This window comes from Setaria viridis, chromosome 2 (genome assembly GCF_005286985.2).
Source record: "Setaria viridis chromosome 2, Setaria_viridis_v4.0, whole genome shotgun sequence".
Classification (NCBI taxonomy): Eukaryota; Viridiplantae; Streptophyta; class Magnoliopsida; order Poales; family Poaceae; genus Setaria; species Setaria viridis.
In genome coordinates, this window is record NC_048264.2 from 32433388 (window position 1) to 32453382 (window position 19995).

The 19995-nt window shown below is 46.1% G+C and overlaps 2 protein-coding genes across 2 annotated transcripts; both read right to left on the reverse strand.

The window, feature by feature from the left end:
• Positions 1-7588: 7588 nt before the first annotated feature.
• LOC117845522 (serine carboxypeptidase 1) lies at positions 7589-10079 on the reverse strand. Its single transcript, XM_034726582.2, has 8 exons — positions 9626-10079; positions 9426-9533; positions 9075-9349; positions 8657-8902; positions 8363-8469; positions 8171-8257; positions 7980-8085; positions 7589-7899 (listed from the first exon to the last, which is right to left on the reverse strand). Exons 1-8 carry the CDS (start codon positions 9990-9992, stop codon positions 7744-7746), a joined length of 1452 nt encoding a protein of 483 aa, XP_034582473.1. The 5' UTR covers positions 9993-10079; the 3' UTR covers positions 7589-7743.
• Positions 10080-14102: 4023 nt separating this feature from the next.
• LOC117845523 (serine carboxypeptidase 1) lies at positions 14103-16275 on the reverse strand. Its single transcript, XM_034726583.1, has 7 exons — positions 15866-16275; positions 15676-15780; positions 15308-15585; positions 14965-15210; positions 14761-14873; positions 14357-14465; positions 14103-14258 (listed from the first exon to the last, which is right to left on the reverse strand). The coding sequence occupies exons 1-7, from the start codon at positions 16272-16274 to the stop codon at positions 14103-14105; spliced, it is 1416 nt and encodes a 471-aa protein (XP_034582474.1). The 5' UTR covers position 16275.
• Between the last annotated feature and the right edge of the window lie 3720 nt (positions 16276-19995).

A 19995-nucleotide genomic window follows, 5' to 3' on the forward strand; every position in this document is an offset into this window, starting at 1 on the left:
AAATTACGCCCATTATCCCAACCATTGGTTTGCCTCTTCTGTCTGAAATATCTACATTTACACAATTTTGTAGACACAAAAACTTACATGTCATGTGTAGCCGAGGCTAGATTTAGATCATCAGGAGGCCTATGAGATATTAACTATACTTTTCAGAACATGTTTTTGGTCAAATAGCAAGGTTGTTGCTATCTAGTAGGGCTTAGGTCATTATTAGTGATGGGCAAATAAATGAATGGATCGTAATCGAGAGTCTCCAGACTCATTTCCTTTGATCTAATGGTTTCTTGTTTGGATGACGATAAATATTTCTAACTTTCAGTTACATCTAATCTAGGCGATCAATCTTATTAGATGGATCAAAGTGTAGTCAATGGCATATGTGGCACTTGCTGGAATCCTCGGGAGGTGCAAAAAATAATAAGTTGAAATTAGTTATGTTTTTTAACATGTGGTAACTGGTTAGGTTAGCTTAAAAAAGCACTCACGGAGGGTGGACAAGATGTTGCTGCAATACGTGAGAGGCTTAGCGTGGCTGAACGACAATAACATGGGTATAGACATAATATGTAGTAATCCGGTTGTTTTGATATAGTATGAGTTTATTTTTTTTCATAATATTTTTGTTTGTTTGTGAATTTTTTAATAATACCTTGTTTTCAAGCAATTTTAGATAAAACCATGGACAAGGTAAAGCACTACTATTATGATAGATTACCTCAACACACTATAAAAGCAGCGACGTAGGCAGAGGGCATAGGGGCCAAGGCCCCCCTAACCCCCCCCCCCCCCCCCACCCCCCAGCCATGCAAATTTCCATTAAAAAATTTCAATTTTTGACTAAATTTTGAAAATTTAACACTATTGTCCCTCTTAACAATGTAAAACTTGAGTTTCTTGCTCTGCTGCTGTATAAAAGGCAAGTGGCAAGGTCACTGTGGCGGAACCGCCCAAATTAACCTGACTAAAATGCATTGAAGTCGCCTGACACGCGATTATGCACTTTAAGCAAGTCAACTTGGTCGACCGTCGGATTTCATCCGATTAACCACATAAACAGGATCGAGAAGCATCGCTCACGCGAAGGTGAGTAGTACAGAGGTTACAACATTCCATCACGACAACAAGTTCCACATTTTATTACATCAGAGTTTTTGAAATTCAGACCGAAATTTGCAAGGTTCGAAGTCAAAAAAAAAAACTAGCGGAAGCTAGACATCGATACATGACATCACGACGGAGCCGATCGTGACATCAAAAACTCCTTCCTTCGCCGTTCGAGGAAGGATCCCACTCGACTGTCCAGCCTGGAGGAAGCTGGGTCGGCCAAGTGGCACCAACACCCAAACTATTACCTGAAAAAGGTTAGCCACAACAAGGCTGAGCAACTAGTACTCAGCAAGACTGACCCATCGGAAAGACACGACCGAGACCTAGACATGCAAGGCTTTCTGGCTCTGGGGATTTCTATGCCAAAGCTTCTAAAGTCAGTCCTTACTTTCAACATTTTAGCTCATGTTATACGTTATTTATCCAGTCTAGATTAGCAACTTATACTAAACAAGCATGATTTTCAAGCAATTACTTAACAAGTATCCATATTAAAATCATCATCGTGTTCCATCTTTACTCAGTGCAGATTAGCGATCAAGTAGTCCCAAACTGTGAGAGGCAGACGAATCGATTCGAATACCATGCATGGCAAACCTAATCTCACGACATCCGCGCCCCACGAAGGGTCGCTTCATTTGTCAGCCGTCCCCATCGATCCCTTAGGCACGTGTCAGGGCCAACTTCCTTTGGCATGCAATGCTCCACAGTCCCGGCCTATTGCTGCACTGTGACCGCACTTGCACCCACATGATGCACCATGGGAACGACGTTCGAAGGACAGCCGGAGGGTATGCCACGCCCCAGTTCAATCAGGTACTAGACTTCCCCATCTCATATTAGGTATGAGATTAGTACTTTCAAACACTTGATCACGAACGCCGACACATTTCGACCTTAGTTCATTTTCATATAGACAGACGGGGCAATCCACCAAGTATCGAACATAAGCCTGACCCCGTCCGTCATCCTTATAGTTGCGACATAAATAAACATTCAACTCCTATAACTCGCGAGTGACAGGAAATCACTCGACTTTTACTGAGACCTATTAAGCATTGCAACTATTCGACCTTAGCAACTAGTATTCAGATCAAGGTACTAAGTTTATGCATCTAAGGTTCCATTACAACTCCTAGAAACGTAAATGCGCAATCAAGTAATCAATAATATTGCATGAACTCAAGATAGGAATTTATGCTCCGGGGCTTGCCTTCAAGAAAAGCTTGCGGGTCCTCGGGGTCTTGCTCTGGTTCGGGCTCTCCTTCGAAGGGATGCAGTTCCTCGGCGGGGTCTTCTTCCGGTGCCGGGTGAAGCTCGTACGTTCCGTCGGCGAGATTCAACTCTACACGGAAATGCAATGCAGGGGTTAAACATTTTAGATGGTTATATCAACACACCCATGTTTTAACACGGACACTTGTAGCAAAGCTAAAGGAAAGGTGGGGGAGTTCAACTTCTGTTGGTGGAGAACAGGAGGAGAGGGTCGGATTGGGAGAAACTTAGGGTCTGACCCTCAGGTTTAAGGAAAACCGTACCGAGGTCCTCAGACTCAACACAGAGGAATCCCCGAAAATATTTCACCGATACCCTCGGGTCAAAGAAAAAGTTACAGCCGAGCCCTCGGGCGAGGCGGAGAAAGGGTCGGCTAAACTTGGCAGGGTCGGGCGAGGCGAAGGGAAAAAGGTCGGGCGAGACGAAAAGAAAAGGGGTCGGGCGAACCGAAAAGGAAGGGGTCGGGCGAACCGAAAAGGAAGGGGTCGGTCGAGACGAAACGCAAGGGGTCGGTTGCTTACCTCCAGGTCTACCGGTGAAGCCTTAGGGCTGAACAGGAGTAGGCTGGGGCGGGAGGTCGTACGCGCTAAGGCTTGGCGACGGCGGGGCTTCGACGGCGCTCCTGCGATGGCGGTGCTTCTTGTGGGCACAAGCAAGTTCTAGTACCACGCGGAGGAAGAGGCAGCTGGTGGGTTGGGAGAAGCGGCTTGAGTGTGGCGGCGAAGTCGCCGGAGTGTGGGGGTGGCGCAAGGGGGTGAGCTCCACGGAAGCTTAGCGGCGGCGCGGGGAGAAAGCGGCGGCTCAGAGGAGAAAGCGGTGGCGCAGGACGGCGGTGGAAAAGGGTTGGCATTGCCGGTGAGGGGGTTCCCTTTTATAGGGCCGGGGTGACGCGGAGGGTCGAGGCGGGGCTCCGGTGGGGAAAGGATAAGGCCGGGAGCGGCGAGTGCTCGGGCGAGGCGGCCATTGGCCGACGACGCCATTGGGCAGAGGAGGCGGAGCTCCGGGTGGTCTTCGGCGGCGATGGGCCTTGGGCGGCGCACGTCTGGGGCTTCCGATCTGTCGGGCGGGCGAGGCGGAAGGGCTACCGTGGGGGTTGGGCGAGCGGGCGGAGACGCGGGACGCCTCGGTCGTGGCAGCTTTCCCGGCGGACGGGCGGAACAGGGTTGGCGGAGCAGAGCCGTGGCAGGCGGAAGGCGGCACGCGCGCGGCCGGCGGTTGGCTGGCCTGGCGTTCGCTCCGTCTTGTCGCAGGCGCGGGTAGGGCGCCGTGGCTCTCGTCCTGTCGCTATCGCGCTGGTGATAGGGCGCCGGCGAGCTGCCGGTGGCCGGCGGCCACGCGGCGCGCGGCGCGCGAGCGAACATGCTCGGGCGCGCGGGCGTCGAGGCTCCCTTCGGCCAGCAAGTCCGACCAGCTTTGGAGCGATCCTTCCCCGAATCTTTCAACACAACTTCCGAAACTCCCTTAAACAAACTTGCTCAACTCTGATCGTTCTTCAACCTTTGTTTAAGGTGCTGGTTTAGATTGTGAAAGGATTCGAAGATAATTCATGCCAAAGTTAGCCAAAAAAAATCTGGGATTCCAGACTTAGGATTTAAGGCATCCGGGGTGAGTTGACTGGTTTACCTCACTTTGACCGGGATTTTGAACAAGTTCGGGTCCGATTTGGATCTGGGTCAGTGTAACAGAGTTGGAACGCACTCGAGGTACTACAACTTTCATTAAGGCTCTAACTCGAGTTTAGATAAGGAAACGGGAGATGAGGCTTGCAAAGATGAGGGAAAACTCGAATTCCAGGACTTAAGAGATTTCAGGGTCCTATAGAAAAACCGGCTTTGGTTGCTGTTCTTGACTTCCTTCTACTCCGAATTAGTCAAAGTGCCTTTAACAAAAGCTGTTGGAATTAAAAAGTTTCACAACTCTTATTTGGGCAGAAACTTAAGTTGATATGTAAAATTTCAAGTTCTAATACAAACTCCAAAAAGAGCTTCTTAGGTTTATAAAGGTCATTTCACTTCTTAACTTAGGGATTTGATTTGTCACTGGTTTATAGTTAAAAGTACTTAATTTAGGTAGAGTTGTTACAGTCACCTTCATTTTTTATTTGACCCTGGATCCATAACCTATACATCATTGTTTATCATCTATGGCAAAAGCACTTGATTGTCCATATGAAGCAAAGAAGAGTACAATAATTCGTGTTCTAATTTATAGATATGAAGTGATAGGACACAATATTTCATTTAAAAAAGATAGTATACAAGATTGGAGATATTAACTACTATTATATAAGTTCGTGTGTTTATTGGTGAGGATGTGACTACATGTCTTGGTGCAAATTACCTGTTGTAGGGACTGCAAATTTGCAACCCTAAGGTTCAAAATGATTTATCTTGTTTTGTATTATAGACTGAGAATGAATCTCATAGTTTTATTATTGTTCGTGAGGAAATCAAGAGTAAATACTACTTTCACTCACTTTTTGGTTGTGAAGGGGGCTGAGCTTTCTCTTTCAGTTGAAGAACTAAATTATATTTAAGGGGCTCACAACATTACTGAGAAATGGCTTTCTGCACTTGAAATAGTACTTTTGCTTTTGTTTTCACACAATCTTCCCACTCTATATCGGTCGTAGCTAGGGCCTAGAGGTGAGCACTAGTACCCTATTGGTGGAAAATGGCTCATACAGAATCTCGTCACAATAGCCTGGTGAGAACCAAGGGTCAAACTCGCTAACCCTTCACCAGATATTAAACTAAATTGCCTACCTACCTACCTAATCATACTAAGAACAAAAACATAACATGGCAATTATGAGAAAAACTTCGGTTTGTCTTTTCGATTATAGAAACCCGGAGGTGAACCATCATTATATGCAATTACATCATGGTACAACTCAACCACCCTATCCTTATAGTGTTCAAGGGTACTCTGGTATATTCACCATTGAGCCAGCTTTGCTTTCCAACCACTCCCCCCTTCGGTCTTGTGCTCCTTCTAACCCCTCCGGAGTGTGGCACCAGAGAACTCCTTCCCTTCGTATGACTTGACCCTTCAAGACTTCATTCTCATGATGGAACACTTCCCTACCGATTTCAGAGTCTTTTGTAAGAATATTACCACCAAGTTTAGCCCATCGGTGCCCTGCATGTATAGTTTTCCCTTCAGGAAAGAAAAATCACAAACAGAGTTAGCTCATTCATAGTTCAACCCTTTGGGTAGCCTCAGAAGGTGAACCCCCCCCCCCCCCCCCCCCCCCCCCCCCCCCCCCCAAACATACCCCTTCCAATTTCTACCAACTTCTGGTGCGATCATTGTGATTACCGAGGAGAACAAAGGTGGGGGCAGTAGCCGTTGTCACTATTTCATAGAGAAGAATGCAATGGAAGAAATAGATGTAGTACCAAAGAGATATGAGCTTGCAATCAGCTAGATTTAGTTTGAATGGATAGCACCGCCAACACATGAAGAAGCCAAGTGAGTAAAGCCCAAAACAAATGATTCGATCCTCAGTTACCCACCTCGCCCCCACCTCGCCCGAACCCCTCCATCTATCAGCGTTTCTATCTTTTATCCCTTGCAAGTCTAAGTTTGAACACTAGCATTTGCGGTGGGCATCAATTCTCTTTTGTGGATAGGCCACTAGTGCACCAGCACAACACCTGATGGAGGAGATGAGGATGCAGGTGCAAGCACCCCCAACCCTCTATAGCTGGCGAAGTTGTTTAAGATCATGCGGCTATTCATTCTTCAAATTTGAGGTATTGCCTTTTTAAAAAAACTTCCCCTTATGACGTTTACATGGTTTTGCTATAAATAGTGCGACTTTAATTTTTGAATATGTGGTGTGTATGTGTTTTTTGTGATTTTGGTTTAGCTTGTCAATGGAGTTCTCCCCCACCTAATTTTTATTTTCTTGTTCCGGCATTGGTCGTAGCTCTCTTTTATTACTGGCGCACATCTTGTAACCAGAAAATCTCTTTTGGGGTGTTACGTATGCGTGTGTATTGTATAAAGCATCTTGGACTCCTTTCTTTTCTTGACATCCTGATGCACAACATACTTCAAGAAACAAAATATTTGACTGGAACATGGCGGACAATGCTATGTTGCCATGACTTGGGCCCTTTTGGGGGTGGGGGGGGGGGGGGGTTAGTTTTGTGAACAAATGTACAAATACAAGGTCATAACAATATGATTTTCTTTTACTCCACTAGGACTTGCATATTTTGGTTTATCACATTGCAAATGGATCCTAGATGCTATTCTATGTCAATATCCAAATTTAAAGCAATAGGAGCATTCTTGTTTTTTGCCTTGATGTAGCATTGATATATTTACGTACAAGGTCCAATCCGATGTTGGAAAAGTAATAAGACGTGAACTGACACCATAGGAGCAACAGGAGTAGAACTGGAATGAGAAATTTCAAAATTACATTTCACAAAAGAATTGTACTGGTCAAAATTTGTGACAAATTAGGAAAAGAAGAAGGAGAGTATTTAAAGTATGCCAAATACGCAAACTTATATAGTTATATGCATTGGTGTGGCAAAGACTCATCAAGTTTTAAAAAAAAATGTCATATATGCCACACCATCAGCCCTGAGCATGCATACATCTTCTTATGGGCATCCTTTTTTAGAATCCAGTGCTTTAAGGTGTGCCGACAAATATTCCCATTGTCCTAAAGAATAAGCATATTTTATATTATTTCTAAGTCAAACTGTTAAGTTTGACAATTTTATACTCCCTCCGTTCCAAATTGTAAGTCATTCCAAGAATCTTGGAGAGTCAAAGTATCTCAAGTTTGACCAAATTTATATGATAATATAATAACATTTATGATGTCAACTAACTATCATTAGATTCTTTATCAATTATATTTTCATAATATATTTATTGGATGTCATAAATCTTTATATTTTTCTCTATAATTTTAGTCAAACTTAAGATGTTTTGACTCTCCAAGATTCTTGGAATGACTTACAATTTGGGACGGAGGGAGTATATAAGAGTATCAACATCTACCCATCAAATAAATACACAAAATGAAGTGCATTTAGTAATCAATCCAATAGTACTAATTTAATACCGTGAATATTGTTATTCTTAACTTACGGAAAAACTAGAAATGTTTATATTTTGTAAAGAAGGAGTAATAGAAAATTCAAATTAATATCAATACGATTGACATGTCCTGAAGTTCAGTACTTTTAGGATGGATGTACCATGAATACGGCGTTGCAGCATTGATAGATTACTATTTTTATCGCATTGTCTTGGCACTTTAATGCGAGCTGTGAAACTAATGTCAAACAACAACGATCAAGGTAACACTCCGAACTCCCTACACAAGGTTTACTGCTCCGTTACATAAGGCGGGAGTGTTCCTTTCAAGAAGGAGCTGACGAGTATTAGTGCTCTCTCAGGCTGGAAATAAGGAACTTGATGGCCAGCTCCCCTCACTGAAACAAGCACAAGACCTCCCGTGTACTGCTGAACATAGCCTCCAACCTGCAAGGATCCACCCAAGTTTGTCACAGTTGAAAAGAAAAACAAAGTGCCGGCCGGCCAGGATTGGGAATGCTATTTACCTCTTTGTTGGTTGTCCAAGGGCGCCATGGCTCCATGACCGAGAGATCGAGGTCAATGATGGAGTACCTTGTCGCAGTGAGCGGGCAGATGGCATCAAAGTCGCCACTGAAAACGTGTTCCGCCCCGTTACATCTCTTGCAGTTTGCGTTTTTTTTTTATGCCAATTCAGAAACGTGACAGCTCAAGTTACCTGTATAGCCACACCGGCAGTCCGTGTTTCAGAAGCCATTTTATGGTCGGCATCATGGACACTGGAGCATCTTTCCAGTGCAAAACTCTGCACAGGGAACATCAGTTAAGGAGAACTGGTATTAACTAGTAAGAGGAAAGGGTTTTTCAATTTCCTGTTTGAAACTTTTGATCCCAGTTAAGCAAATCTTACGTGCAGCCTGACCACTTTGTCGTTCTAGCATGGAAAGCCTTTTGCACCATCGGATTGTTTAAGTAAGCATGGATATAGTAGTTGCTGCATGGATCAATTCCCGGAACCTGTATAATTTAGAACAGAAAAACTGTTCATGATCTTGCCAAAACAAAAGAAATACTCTTCAGAAAGCAAACATACATGGAAAGTGACTTTATTTAACAAGTAAGTAGCATGTCAGCAATAATAAGTATATTGGAGAAACGATCTTATATTTTTTTATCAAAAAAATTAAGAAAGAAGTGCTCTTACATAGCTGCTGGGGTAGTAGTTTCCATTGGGTTCGTTGATGCAAACAGGAGCGTATATGTTGTACCCACTAATGTATCCAGAATCATATGAAGCCATAGCATCGGAGCATGCATTACTATCCGAAGGACTGAATTTGCAGCTCCTGGTAATGTTAGACCACACCTCATCTGATATCACTCCATGGCTCCACAGGTAGTCAATTTGCCCCTTTGTGTTCTTGTTATCGTCAAGGTATGCATTGCCAACCTGAAAAGATAGAGATTCCTCAGCTGTTGCAATGAAAATTTTTCTCTCTTCCCCAAGGGGCTCAAAGGAAAAAAAAAGGAGTTCCTCAAAAAAAAAAAAGGAAGACATTTTGTAAAAAAAAATATATGCTTTTCTGTACTGGATATTCACTCAGCATTGAATCTTTACTCACCAATATAGCCTTTAGATTTATGATATTACTTTTATTATTTATATTGTGATTAAGGATGACTGTTGCGAGCTGCGGAACATAATGCCCGGCATAGCTCTCCCCGGAGATGTAAAAAGCACGTCCTTTGTACTCAGGGAACCTCTCCATCCAATTGATGAAGAAGACGAATGCGTCGTCCGCAGTCCTTTGGTCACCGCTCTTATTGTAGTCAGCAGATGTGTTGGAGTAGGAAAATCCAACACCAGCAGGTGACTCCAGGAAGAGGACGTTGGCCTCTGCAATTTTTCAAAATTGCATATCCAATCAGAACTTCAGAAACAATGCTACTATGTGATAGATGTTACATCTCACCGTTGTTCCAGGCGTTCTCATTTCTGCTGAGCGTTTTGTTGTCGCTGTTTATGCGGAATGGGCCGAGTTCTATCATTGCTCCATAGCCCAGTGATGAGCATCCAGGACCTGTACCTCATCAAGATTCAGCAAAGATCAAGCAAAGCAGGTGTGCAGATGAGATGCTTCTCCTTTAGAAGAGATCGTCTCAGCAACCTAACCTCCGTTAAGCCACAGGAGTAGCGGCTTCGTCGCCGCATCGTTCGTCGCTTCGACGAAGTAGTAGAAGAGTGCACGGCCGTTCTTCTCGTCGACGGTCACGTACCCGCTGTACTGGTTGAAGCCGACGCCCTCCGGCTGGCCGGGGAGCGCCGTGATCTTGTCAGCCGCCTTCAGAGTGCTCTGGTCAGTGCCAGAGTACTCTGCTCGGAGGCTTCTACTGATCCTGAAGGCTGGCACGTGTGCACTGAAGGCACTGCTGCTCCTTCTCGATAGGATGAATTCTCTCAGACGAGCCTCTTGTGACGCATTTGCTTGCGGCGAAGCCACGCAAACGAGGAGAAGGAAGCATATGGAAATATTTTTCATCTCCTTTTTTTCTGATGAGGAAGGTCAAGATGCTGAACGCCAAGATGATCAAGCCTGGGCAGGTGTTTTACACAGATACCCCGATATTATATACTGATGATCGGGGTTACTGCACTGAAAATATTTGTGAATTTTGGATCTCGAGAAGATTTGGTCCTGGTCATTGATCCATTGAATACTACATTCGGCGGCTGAATGTCGTCGGGTTCCTTCTTGTACGCAAGCGTATCGAAGCTTATAATCAAGAAGAGAACATTTTGGCTTGTAGTCCTAAAGCCGTATAAACAAATTTTTACAGTACGTGGATCTATATTCATGCCTTGTCCATACGTTTGCTGGAACAGTTCCCCAAGAAGATTCCACTTTGACGTATAGTTCTTTAGCAGGATTAGTCCCCACTCAAAATAAATCTGGATTACTCCTAGCTTTCCAATAGAAGACGAGGGTCATTACATGGCTTTGCTCCATGATGATTGAACCATAAACTAGTACAGTTGGCAACATAATCAATATCAGAAGAATCATTTACATTCAATAAAATAGCAGAAGAATTACGTCATTATGTTCTAAACACAGTTTGTATTTTGTATTTATATCATTATCCTTAATGACATTAGCTGAACATATACGGGGAATGTTCCTATAGGCAATGAATTTAGTTTTGAATAATTAAATTTAATTCACAGAGGCAAAGAACCTTGGGATGTTTGCTCACATTGTTATATCGCGGTGAGCTTTATTGACCGCAAATAATTTCAACATCTCTTATCTAGTCATTTTAGAGGAAGCAGGGATCAAAAATAAAATAAAATAAATAAGAGGTACTCGGTATGAAGCGTGACCAAATTCTGCATGGTGACTATACATCATGCGTGCAACAGAATTTTTGTCATCGCGCATGGGGGAAGGGCATCGCCTGCCCATTATGGGAGCGGCCCATGTAGTTTTTTCCCCTTTCTTCTCCTTTTGCTTTATTTTTATGTTCTTGTCTTCCTTTTTTCCTTGTTTTGTTCCCTTTTAATCCTCTTATAGAAATTTTTATCAGCTTTATACATTTTTCATTTCACAACCGATATCATTCATCTATATTTCTATTTTGTTTTTTTGCAAAAAATTGTATAAATTTTGGAAACATTTATTTTGCGGCTTAAAATACATTTTCTTTATTTGGTACATTATTATGGTGCTCGTAACTAATTCTATTTTTTATCAATATATTTTATTATTTGCTTAGAATATTTCTTTTATCGCCATAATGTTTATGTTCCATGTTCCATATGTATAAGTTTGGTTCCACGATTTTATATAATTTGTTATAGACGTACAACCTTTTGTTCCAACTGTAGAAACTTCTATTCCACTAGTTCATATAAATAGTTCTGAGTGTACAAGCATCAGTGTATGTTCAACATGTATATCTTATGTTCTAGTCTACAAACTTTGTTCCAGATGTTTGAGTTGTATATTTACAAACTTTTTTCTGTGCATACGAATTTAATGTTCTAATACTATTCTAATAATATAATTTTTCATATATTATAATATTCAATCCATGTTTATTATTTTCTGTTTTAGCTGTCCAAACTTTTGTTGCAGGTGGAAACACTAGGCGCGCTCGGTTCCTGGGCGAGCGTGTGCCTCGCCTCGCCCGCGCGAGCGAGCCTCACCTTACCAGCCCAGACGAGCGGGAATCGCTCTCCCTCGGGAGCGAGCGGAAAGCTTGCCAGCACAATCTCCTAGGACAGCTCGACGAGAGACCAAACACTATTTTTCTTGCCAGCAGCCAGGCAAGGCAAGGTGCAGCAAGGGATCCAAGGGTCCTCACTATATTGTTCCGCGAGTGAAGATTTAACGTGTATATCTTTTAGTTCCTTAGACAAATTTTTATTGAGTTATAAAAAGTTTTGTTCCTAGCTTGTATATTTAATATTGAAATATATTATACTAATAATATTTTTCATACATTATATTATTTGTTCTATACTTCTATCTCCATAATTTTTTTGTTTTTGGTGTATTGCCTTTTCTTGCAGATCTAAAAACTTTTATTCTGTGAATTCATATAATTTGTTCTAAGTGTACAAACTATAACTCCAGTTGTCAAACTTTTCTTCACAATAATTTATCCAAAACTACTTGAAATTTAAAGTATGAGATTTTTGCAAAATGTTTCTGTTGATGCTAGATTTTGACACGCATGGAATCGGCATCAAGGGCAGAAAGGATTGGCTGATGCGGCAGATTAAAAGGTCACGACTGGGAATCGGTCGATTGGTGCTACAGTTGGGGATCGGTCGATTGACGCTACAGTGTTTTGGCGGACGGAGTTGGTGGAGATCGGCTGATTGGAAGGCTGGAGCGATTGGGCCAATATGGGCTTAAAGTGGGTCAGAGAAACGAGATAGAGAAAGATTGGCCCGTGGGAGTACAATAACCAACTCTGATACGAGTTGTGTTTGTAAATATTCGTTTTCGTTTAAAATTAAAGATAGATCCTAGTCGGTTAGGAAATTGGTTGTAACAGGCTATAACTAGCCATCTTTAGAGATTTGTAAACAACAAATCAATCAATACAACAATCTACTATTTCTTCGTACTTTACTTTCAAGTCGGCGACTTCGCCAATACTTTTCTTCTTTCACGAGTTCGTACGGGTTGGCAGGGCTGCATCGGCACGATCTCCAACCGATTCTGTAAGTTTCGTTTATCGAGTAATATCTAAGCTTTAACTTCGGGCGCATCGCTGACATTTCGTTTAGATTTATTCACAAGTTATCGATATTTACTAGAATTATAGGTTTTATCTACTATTCTAGTTTTATCACCAGTTATCCAGCTTGAGATTTGAACTATCGGCTCTGTTGCTGTTATTTTCATTCATCATTATCATATAGCCGATTAGATCTATTTCAAGTGTTGGTTTCGTAGCTTTGTCTAGATTATTCTAGTAATTTTCTTCGCAATTGCTACGTGATTGTCGGCTGTATCATAGCCGATTATCTTTATATAGCAAATCGGCCGATTCGCTGATACGCTTTTCGAGATCGGAACCTTAGCCGATCGGAACCCCTGAAATTTGACACGTTTTCTTCCTTGCCAATCAACAGGTCAGATTGGCTGGCACGCCGCGCAAACTGCACCAGGATGATTACCCGAACAGGAGCTAAGTAGATTTTCCCGGATCGTGTGTCCAATGCTGAGGGTCAATCGGCTGACTTTTAGCGCCAACAGTTTCTTAGATGCTTCTCTTTTTATCTCATATACAAAGCATTAGTCTTCATCGTCAAAATAATTTTTAGTGCAGCTTCTCTAGTACTGTGTTTGATGAAGCATTTTTCATAAGTTTGAGGCTAGACCTTTTCAGTAAACTTATACCAATGATAAAGAAAAAGGAAAGTGCAACTTATGCATATGTGCTTACTGCATGGTTAGGCCCATGTAGATAGGCGCAAGAAATAAGTTGAAACTAAACCGATACGAGTAAGTGGGTATTTTATCTAATTATTACATCCATTAGGATTCGGGCTCGAGATGTTTTGCTCTAACACCATTATCAAGTTTTATGTTCTGACCAGTTCAACGAAAACACTAAGATAATAGAGAAAGATGCCCAATTTATTTATCCTACAATGGCTGGGCTGTCCAACACATCGAACGCTATAGGTGACGGAATAAGAATTTGTAGCGTGAGCGATCGCTAACTTCCCCTTAGTTATGGGCTAACCATTAAGCAGATTTAGGCGATGTGGTTACTACAACATTGTCCGTCGAGTCTTCGCAAAAAAAAAGACATTATTATTGTCCGTCGAGTCAAACATTTCAGCAGATTTTTTTATGGTTTAATATGAATCGTCACAAAAGTTTGTGTTAACAATAAGCAACCACTGGATTTCCATGACCCTGCAAAGGGCAGGATCTCATGTGTGGTTCCCTTTATTCCTTTTCAGGTGAACACCACCCCACTAGTAAGCTTCTCAACACACATGTAGATGTGTTAAGTCATAAGACCATGAGCTGAACGTAAAAAAGACATTGCGAGGAATCCAAACCCCGATCGGATCAATCATCCCAAATAGAACTAGAACTGGAAATCTGAACGCCAATGCAAGATCAGTTTGGGATGTCAGCCGGTGGGAGCATGTTCTTCAGGAAAGCGTAGAGAAGGACAAGTGATCTCTTAGGCTGGAACGTAGGGACCAAATGACCAGCTGCCCTTACTGACGCCAGCGTGAAGCCTCCTTGGTACTGCTGAACATAACCTCCAACCTGCATCCATCAGAGCATTTCACATCAAACTCTTGGCAAATTGCACCTGAATCTGAACTATTTCTACTATCTACGCTTGTGCAGTGCGGATTTGTTACCTCGCTGTCAGGGGTGTACCAAGGGCGCCATTTTTGCGTGATGGTCAGATTGAGATCATTGACAGAAAACCGTGTCGCGGTAAGCGAGCATATGGAATCAAAATCGCCACTGCAAAAGATTTCGTGAAACAAATTGAAGGTTATGCTAGTTCTGCTTGGCGTAATAATCTGAACTATTATGTATTCAATTTTCACAGCGGACGGTTAAGGTACAAATATGTAGTACCTATAGATCCATACTTTCAACCCGTTATGGACCAGCCTTTTGATGATTGGCACCATGGACACTGGGGCATCGTTCCAGGCCAAGTCTTCACTGAAACAACAAAAGAGTATACCTGAAATCAGATAAATAATGGAGTGAAAATGCAAAGGGCCACAAAGAATTTTGGGTCGCCACTCACTTGCAACCTGTCCAATTCGTGTCGAGCCGAGCGTGCAGAGCTTGCTTCACCGCGTGGTTGTTGAGGTACGGTTCGATGTAGTAGTTGCTGCACGGATCGTATCCGGGCAACGACTGATGACAGACCAGAAACGGCAGTCCTCAGTACGTGGTCTCACGAGGAGATCGAGCTGATCGAGATGGGGTTCGATGTTACGTTACGTACGTGGCTGCTGGGGTAGTAGGTGCCGTTACGAGCCTGCAGGCAGACCGGGGCGTAGATGTTGTAGCGATCGATGTTCCCTTTCTGGAACGAATGCGCCGCCACGAAGCACTGCCAGTCGTCGGACGCGGTGAAGGTGCAGTTGCCCAGGATCCTCCGCCACACCTCGTCGGAGATCACGCCGTGGCTCCACAGGAACTCCAGGTTCCCCTTCCCGTTCAGGTAGTCATCGAGCAACGGGTTGCCAAACTAGCTCAAGCGCAACAACGATCACCGCCAGTTAAAGATGGGCTGTGGATGGCAATATAAGACAACAACGATGACGTGCAATTGACTAGGCACTCACGAAGATGCCTTGGAGGTTGATGCGAGGCAGCAGGCCCGGGAATCGGTTCATGGACATGATGACGGTGGCGAGCTGCGGGACGTAGTGGCCGCCGTAGCTCTCGCCGGAGATGTAGAAGTCGCGGCCCTTGTACTCGGGGAACCGCTGCAGCCACTTGACCAGGAAGACGTACGTGTCCTCGGCGGTCCTCCGGTCGCCGACAGTGTCGTAGTCGGTGGCGTTCCTCGAGAAGGAGAACCCAACTCCCGCCGGCGACTCCAGGAAGATCACGTTCGCCACTGCACACACGCCGTCATAATCCAATCAGTTCACTGCCAACAAATATAATGCTTGTTCTAGTACGATCACGAGCTCCCGTCTTCACGTACAGTTATTCCAGGAGTGCTTGTTCCTTCTCAGGGTCCCATCGGGGTTGACACGGAAGGGCCCGAGCTCCTCCATCGCCCCGAACCCCAGCGACGAGCATCCCGGCCCTGCACGCACGTGTTCACGAAACACCCAGTGACACAACTCGTCGTGAATTGCATTGCTGCAGCACGGAGTAGGCCGTGTGTTTACCTCCGTTGAGCCAGAGGATAAGCGGCTTGGATTCCGCGTCGTAGGGAGACTCGACGAAGTAGTAGAAGAGCTCGCGGCCGTGCTCCTCGTTCACCGTCACGTACCCGGAGTACTGCCGGAAGTTGACGCGCGGCGGCTGGCCGGGGAGCCCAAGGACCCTGTCGGCCTCCTTGCTGCCACTCGGCGGGCCCTTGCAGCGCTCGGGCAGGTGCGCGAAGGTGCCGGGGTCGGCCCATGGGTCGGATTCTTCCTCGGGCTCGTTCCCTGTGGGCCTGTTCCTGAGCCTCTTCAGGGCCCTGGACGACAGGAACTTGCTGAGCTGAGCCTCCTGAGAGATATCGGTAGTGGCAAGCGATGTGCCAAAGAGAAAGGCGAGCGAGAGGAGGAAGAAAATGGTGGTGCTCCTCATCTTTTCGGAGTGAGGAATGCCGTGAGAGTGAGATGCTGGCTTAATTAGATTAGGGGTTCTTGTTGTGTTTAAATAGGTGGTTTCAGAATGTTGATGGGAGAAGACGAAAGAAGAACCAAAGATTACTGACGCATGCAATGCGGCTCGGATTCTCCAAAGGTATTGCCAGGTCTGGATTCTCCAAGAAGAGTTTTTAAAGTTGTTATCCATGGTTGATTTGAGTTTACCCGTCGTGATCAAACAACAAGGCGTAAATTACGATCTTACTTGCACTGTTTACAGTCACGCCAGTCGTCGCCGGACAATATTAGATTGCATAGGCCAAGGTGAAATCTCTCAGAATCCACGTCAAGCGTATCTATGGCTAGGATTTTGCACAGCTTTTGACGATGTTCCTGGGGTCAAATAGGCCCTGTTTGTATACGCTTTTCTGGAACTCGCTTATCTGGCAAGCAAGCTTATTTGATAAGTCTGCTGCCTGGAGAATCTGCTATCTGAATAAGCAGGGTGTTTGGCAATCCTGATTATTTTGTGTCGATTGTCTGTCCAGGTTGGTAAATTGACCTGAATACCCCTAAGGTTGATAATAGCTCATTTTTATTGTGAATATGAGGAGCTAAGCCCGGCGGCGGGGGCTAAGCCTGGCGACGAGGGCCAAGCCTCTAGGGGCCAAGGCCGCCGGCGGCGGCCAAGCCTGGCGGCGGGGGCAAGCCCGGCGGACGGCACCTAGCGTCGGTTGCAGGGGCGGCGGCAGCGGACAGGAGCCGACAGTGGGGGCCAAGCCGCCAGGGGCCAAGCCCGGCGACGGGGGCAAGCCCGGCGGACGGCACCTGCGTCGATTGCAGGGGCGGCGGCGGTGGACGGGAGCCGGCGACGGGGGCCAAGCCGCCAGGGGCCAAGCCCGGCGGTGGGGGCAAGCCCGGCGGACGGGAGCCGGCGGCGGTCGCGGGAGGCGCGGGGGCGGCGGCGGCGGACGGGAACCGAGCGCCGGCGCCGGGATTTGCAGGCGACAGGATCGGGCGATAGGATCTGGCGGCGGACGAGATCGGGCGGCGGACGGGAGCCAGCGGCGCTCGCGGGAGGCGCAGGAGCGGCGGCGGGCCAAGCCCGGTGGCGGGACCTGGCGACCGACGGGAGCCGGCGGCGGTCGGGAGGCGGCAGCGGGTGCGGGAGGCGGCGGCGGTCGCGGGAGGCGCGGGGCGGACGACTGGAGCGTCGGGGGGTGAGGGGCAGCGGGGGGAAATTTCCTTCGCTTATTGGAGAAGCGTCTCCCGGCCCGCTTACACAATAAGCCGGATGCTAGTTGTTTCCCTGCTTGTGCACTAAGCGGCTTACGTAGCAAGCGGAAAATAATCAAAACGTTTGGGTGGGCTTATGGCTTATTTCCACCGATAAGCGGGAAATAAGCGGATACAAACATGACCTATATTTGTCATCTACGAAAGCGTACGATCAAAGATCAAACTGTTCGTAACTTTGACCTTACAATATTTTAGGAATGCTGGACATTGATATTATTGGTACGTTTATGTTAGAAGAGTCCATATATGGCCCATCAAAATCCTAGTTAGTATAATTACGTCAGCAACAGATCTCATTTAGAACCTACAGTACCCAACGCACAGTTTCCTCATGTGGGACCGTAATAAATGATTGCGTTCCTTTCCCCTCTCTCCCGTCATCTTCTCTCTCCGCCCGTCGTCGCCCTCTCCAGCGCGGCTGCAGCTTGTAAGGAACTCCAAAAGCTCAAAAGGTACATCATACTAAAGCTGGAGCTGCCACTTCCCAACCAACACCATGAAACCAACGCAAAGTAGAAGCTAAAACAAGCCAAAGGACAACTCCAACGCTCAACAAAGGACTCTTAAGTTTCTCCAAATAGAAAAAGGTCGCATCACAATTAGTTAATTCCTGCAGTGGATGTACTTCCATCACTTGCTTTAAGTGGGACATGCGGTTTCTGATCCGGACCATCGTCACTTCCAGCAAGCACTTTCCTCTTCCTGGCTTGAGTTTTTTTTAGCACCTAGAGCATTCTCAAGATTTTGAAAGAACCACGTACAAGATAGTGCGTGTTTCATTGATATAGCAGAAAATAGAAAATATAAGACTACAGCCCTAGAAGGTCATAGGTAGGAAAATGAAAAGAAAAGAAAAATAAAAAGACTCGCCCAGTTAGATAGTGACATCAACATGGGTCACCACTGAAACTCAAAAACACCACACCCGACCGGTTGCATTGGGACGTCAACGCGGCCTCGTCATTCCACTCACCACGGCGGCACCCACCAACATTCATGCTCATATATTTGCCAAAACCTCCAGGCATGGCCCTGTGTCGATAGGGAACCGATAGAAGTAGACTGCACCGCACTGAGAAGGTCACCGCCATGCGGGACCCTCCGCCGTAGTGCCACTGCAACACCACGCTCCACCTGACGGAGTGATACCACCGAATCCGGACATCTCGCAAGCTGTCTCGCCGTCGCCACCACGATAACACAACGCGCGGGGGCCTCACCACATCCGCCGTTGGACTCCACCTTGCTCTCGTCACCTCGAAGAAACACCGCGCACGGGGGCCTTGCCTCGCCCACCATGGTACTCTACGTCACGGATCCGTTTCTTTTGTCGCCGTCAGAGTGGTGAGCCCTGCCCCACTCCACCAGATCTCCATCGATCAACCAAGCCGCCGCCACAGGTCGACTTCGCATCGTTGCTTCACCCACACAAAAGCCTCCGCTGTCAAGTTAGCAAACCAAAGACGTCTCTTGCGCCACCTTTCGACGATGTACTGCACTAGGTAGTCCAGCCAAGCTGATCAACCCGACGCGGTCCGCTGCAAGCCTAATTATCCCACGATGCTGTTGCCGCAAGCGCCATCTTCCGACGCAGTCCCACGCCACTCTAACCGTTGCAAGCAACGCCAGCCACTGCGGTTCGTTGCAAGCAATCAAGCCAACAACCATGCAACAACCTAAGAGACCAAGTTGAGAAGTGTTGGTCTATTTGTGATGAGTGATTAACAAGTTTATTTGAGGCTTTACCGATTGAGTTCATATTTCATATATGCATGATTATGCTAACGGCTAACCGGATATGTTGCGTTGTGTGAGTTGTGTTGTGGTGTTTGAATATACCGTATGTTGTGTGTTGTGTCTCTTGGCTTGTGATGTGCAGGTGTAGGATGCGATATGGCGGTCGACGGCATGAGGTGAAGGTCAAGTGCGAAAGGTCCATGCCCATGTACTAGGGTTGTGAAGGGTGGACACGAGTAGGCTTCGACTGAGGGACCCGAGGAGTTTGGGCGGAGTCATGGGCGATTCACATGGTGCACGGAAGAGCAAGAGTACACAGACGGGATGGAGACGTCATCGGTCAAGTCAAGCGGGATGGAGGCGAGTCGAGTAGGCGGCCCGGGAGCTGGGAGCAAAAGACTTGGAGGCGTCGAAGGCTTGGCGGAGGCCGGACACACGTCAACATCAGTGATTCACGTCGTGCGCGGCGTGCAAGAGGGTTTGACCTCAAAACCGGGGGTGAACCACGTCTTGCGGGGCGTGCGAGAGGGTTTGACCGGTTTAGCCTCAAAACCAGGGGTGAGTCACGCCAGGTGGGTGTGCAAAGGGTTTGACAGGTTTGGCCTTAAAACCGGGGGATGAGTCTAGTGCGACCGGATGGCGTCGAGTCGGAGGACGTGTGGCACCATCGCGAAGCTTGCGTC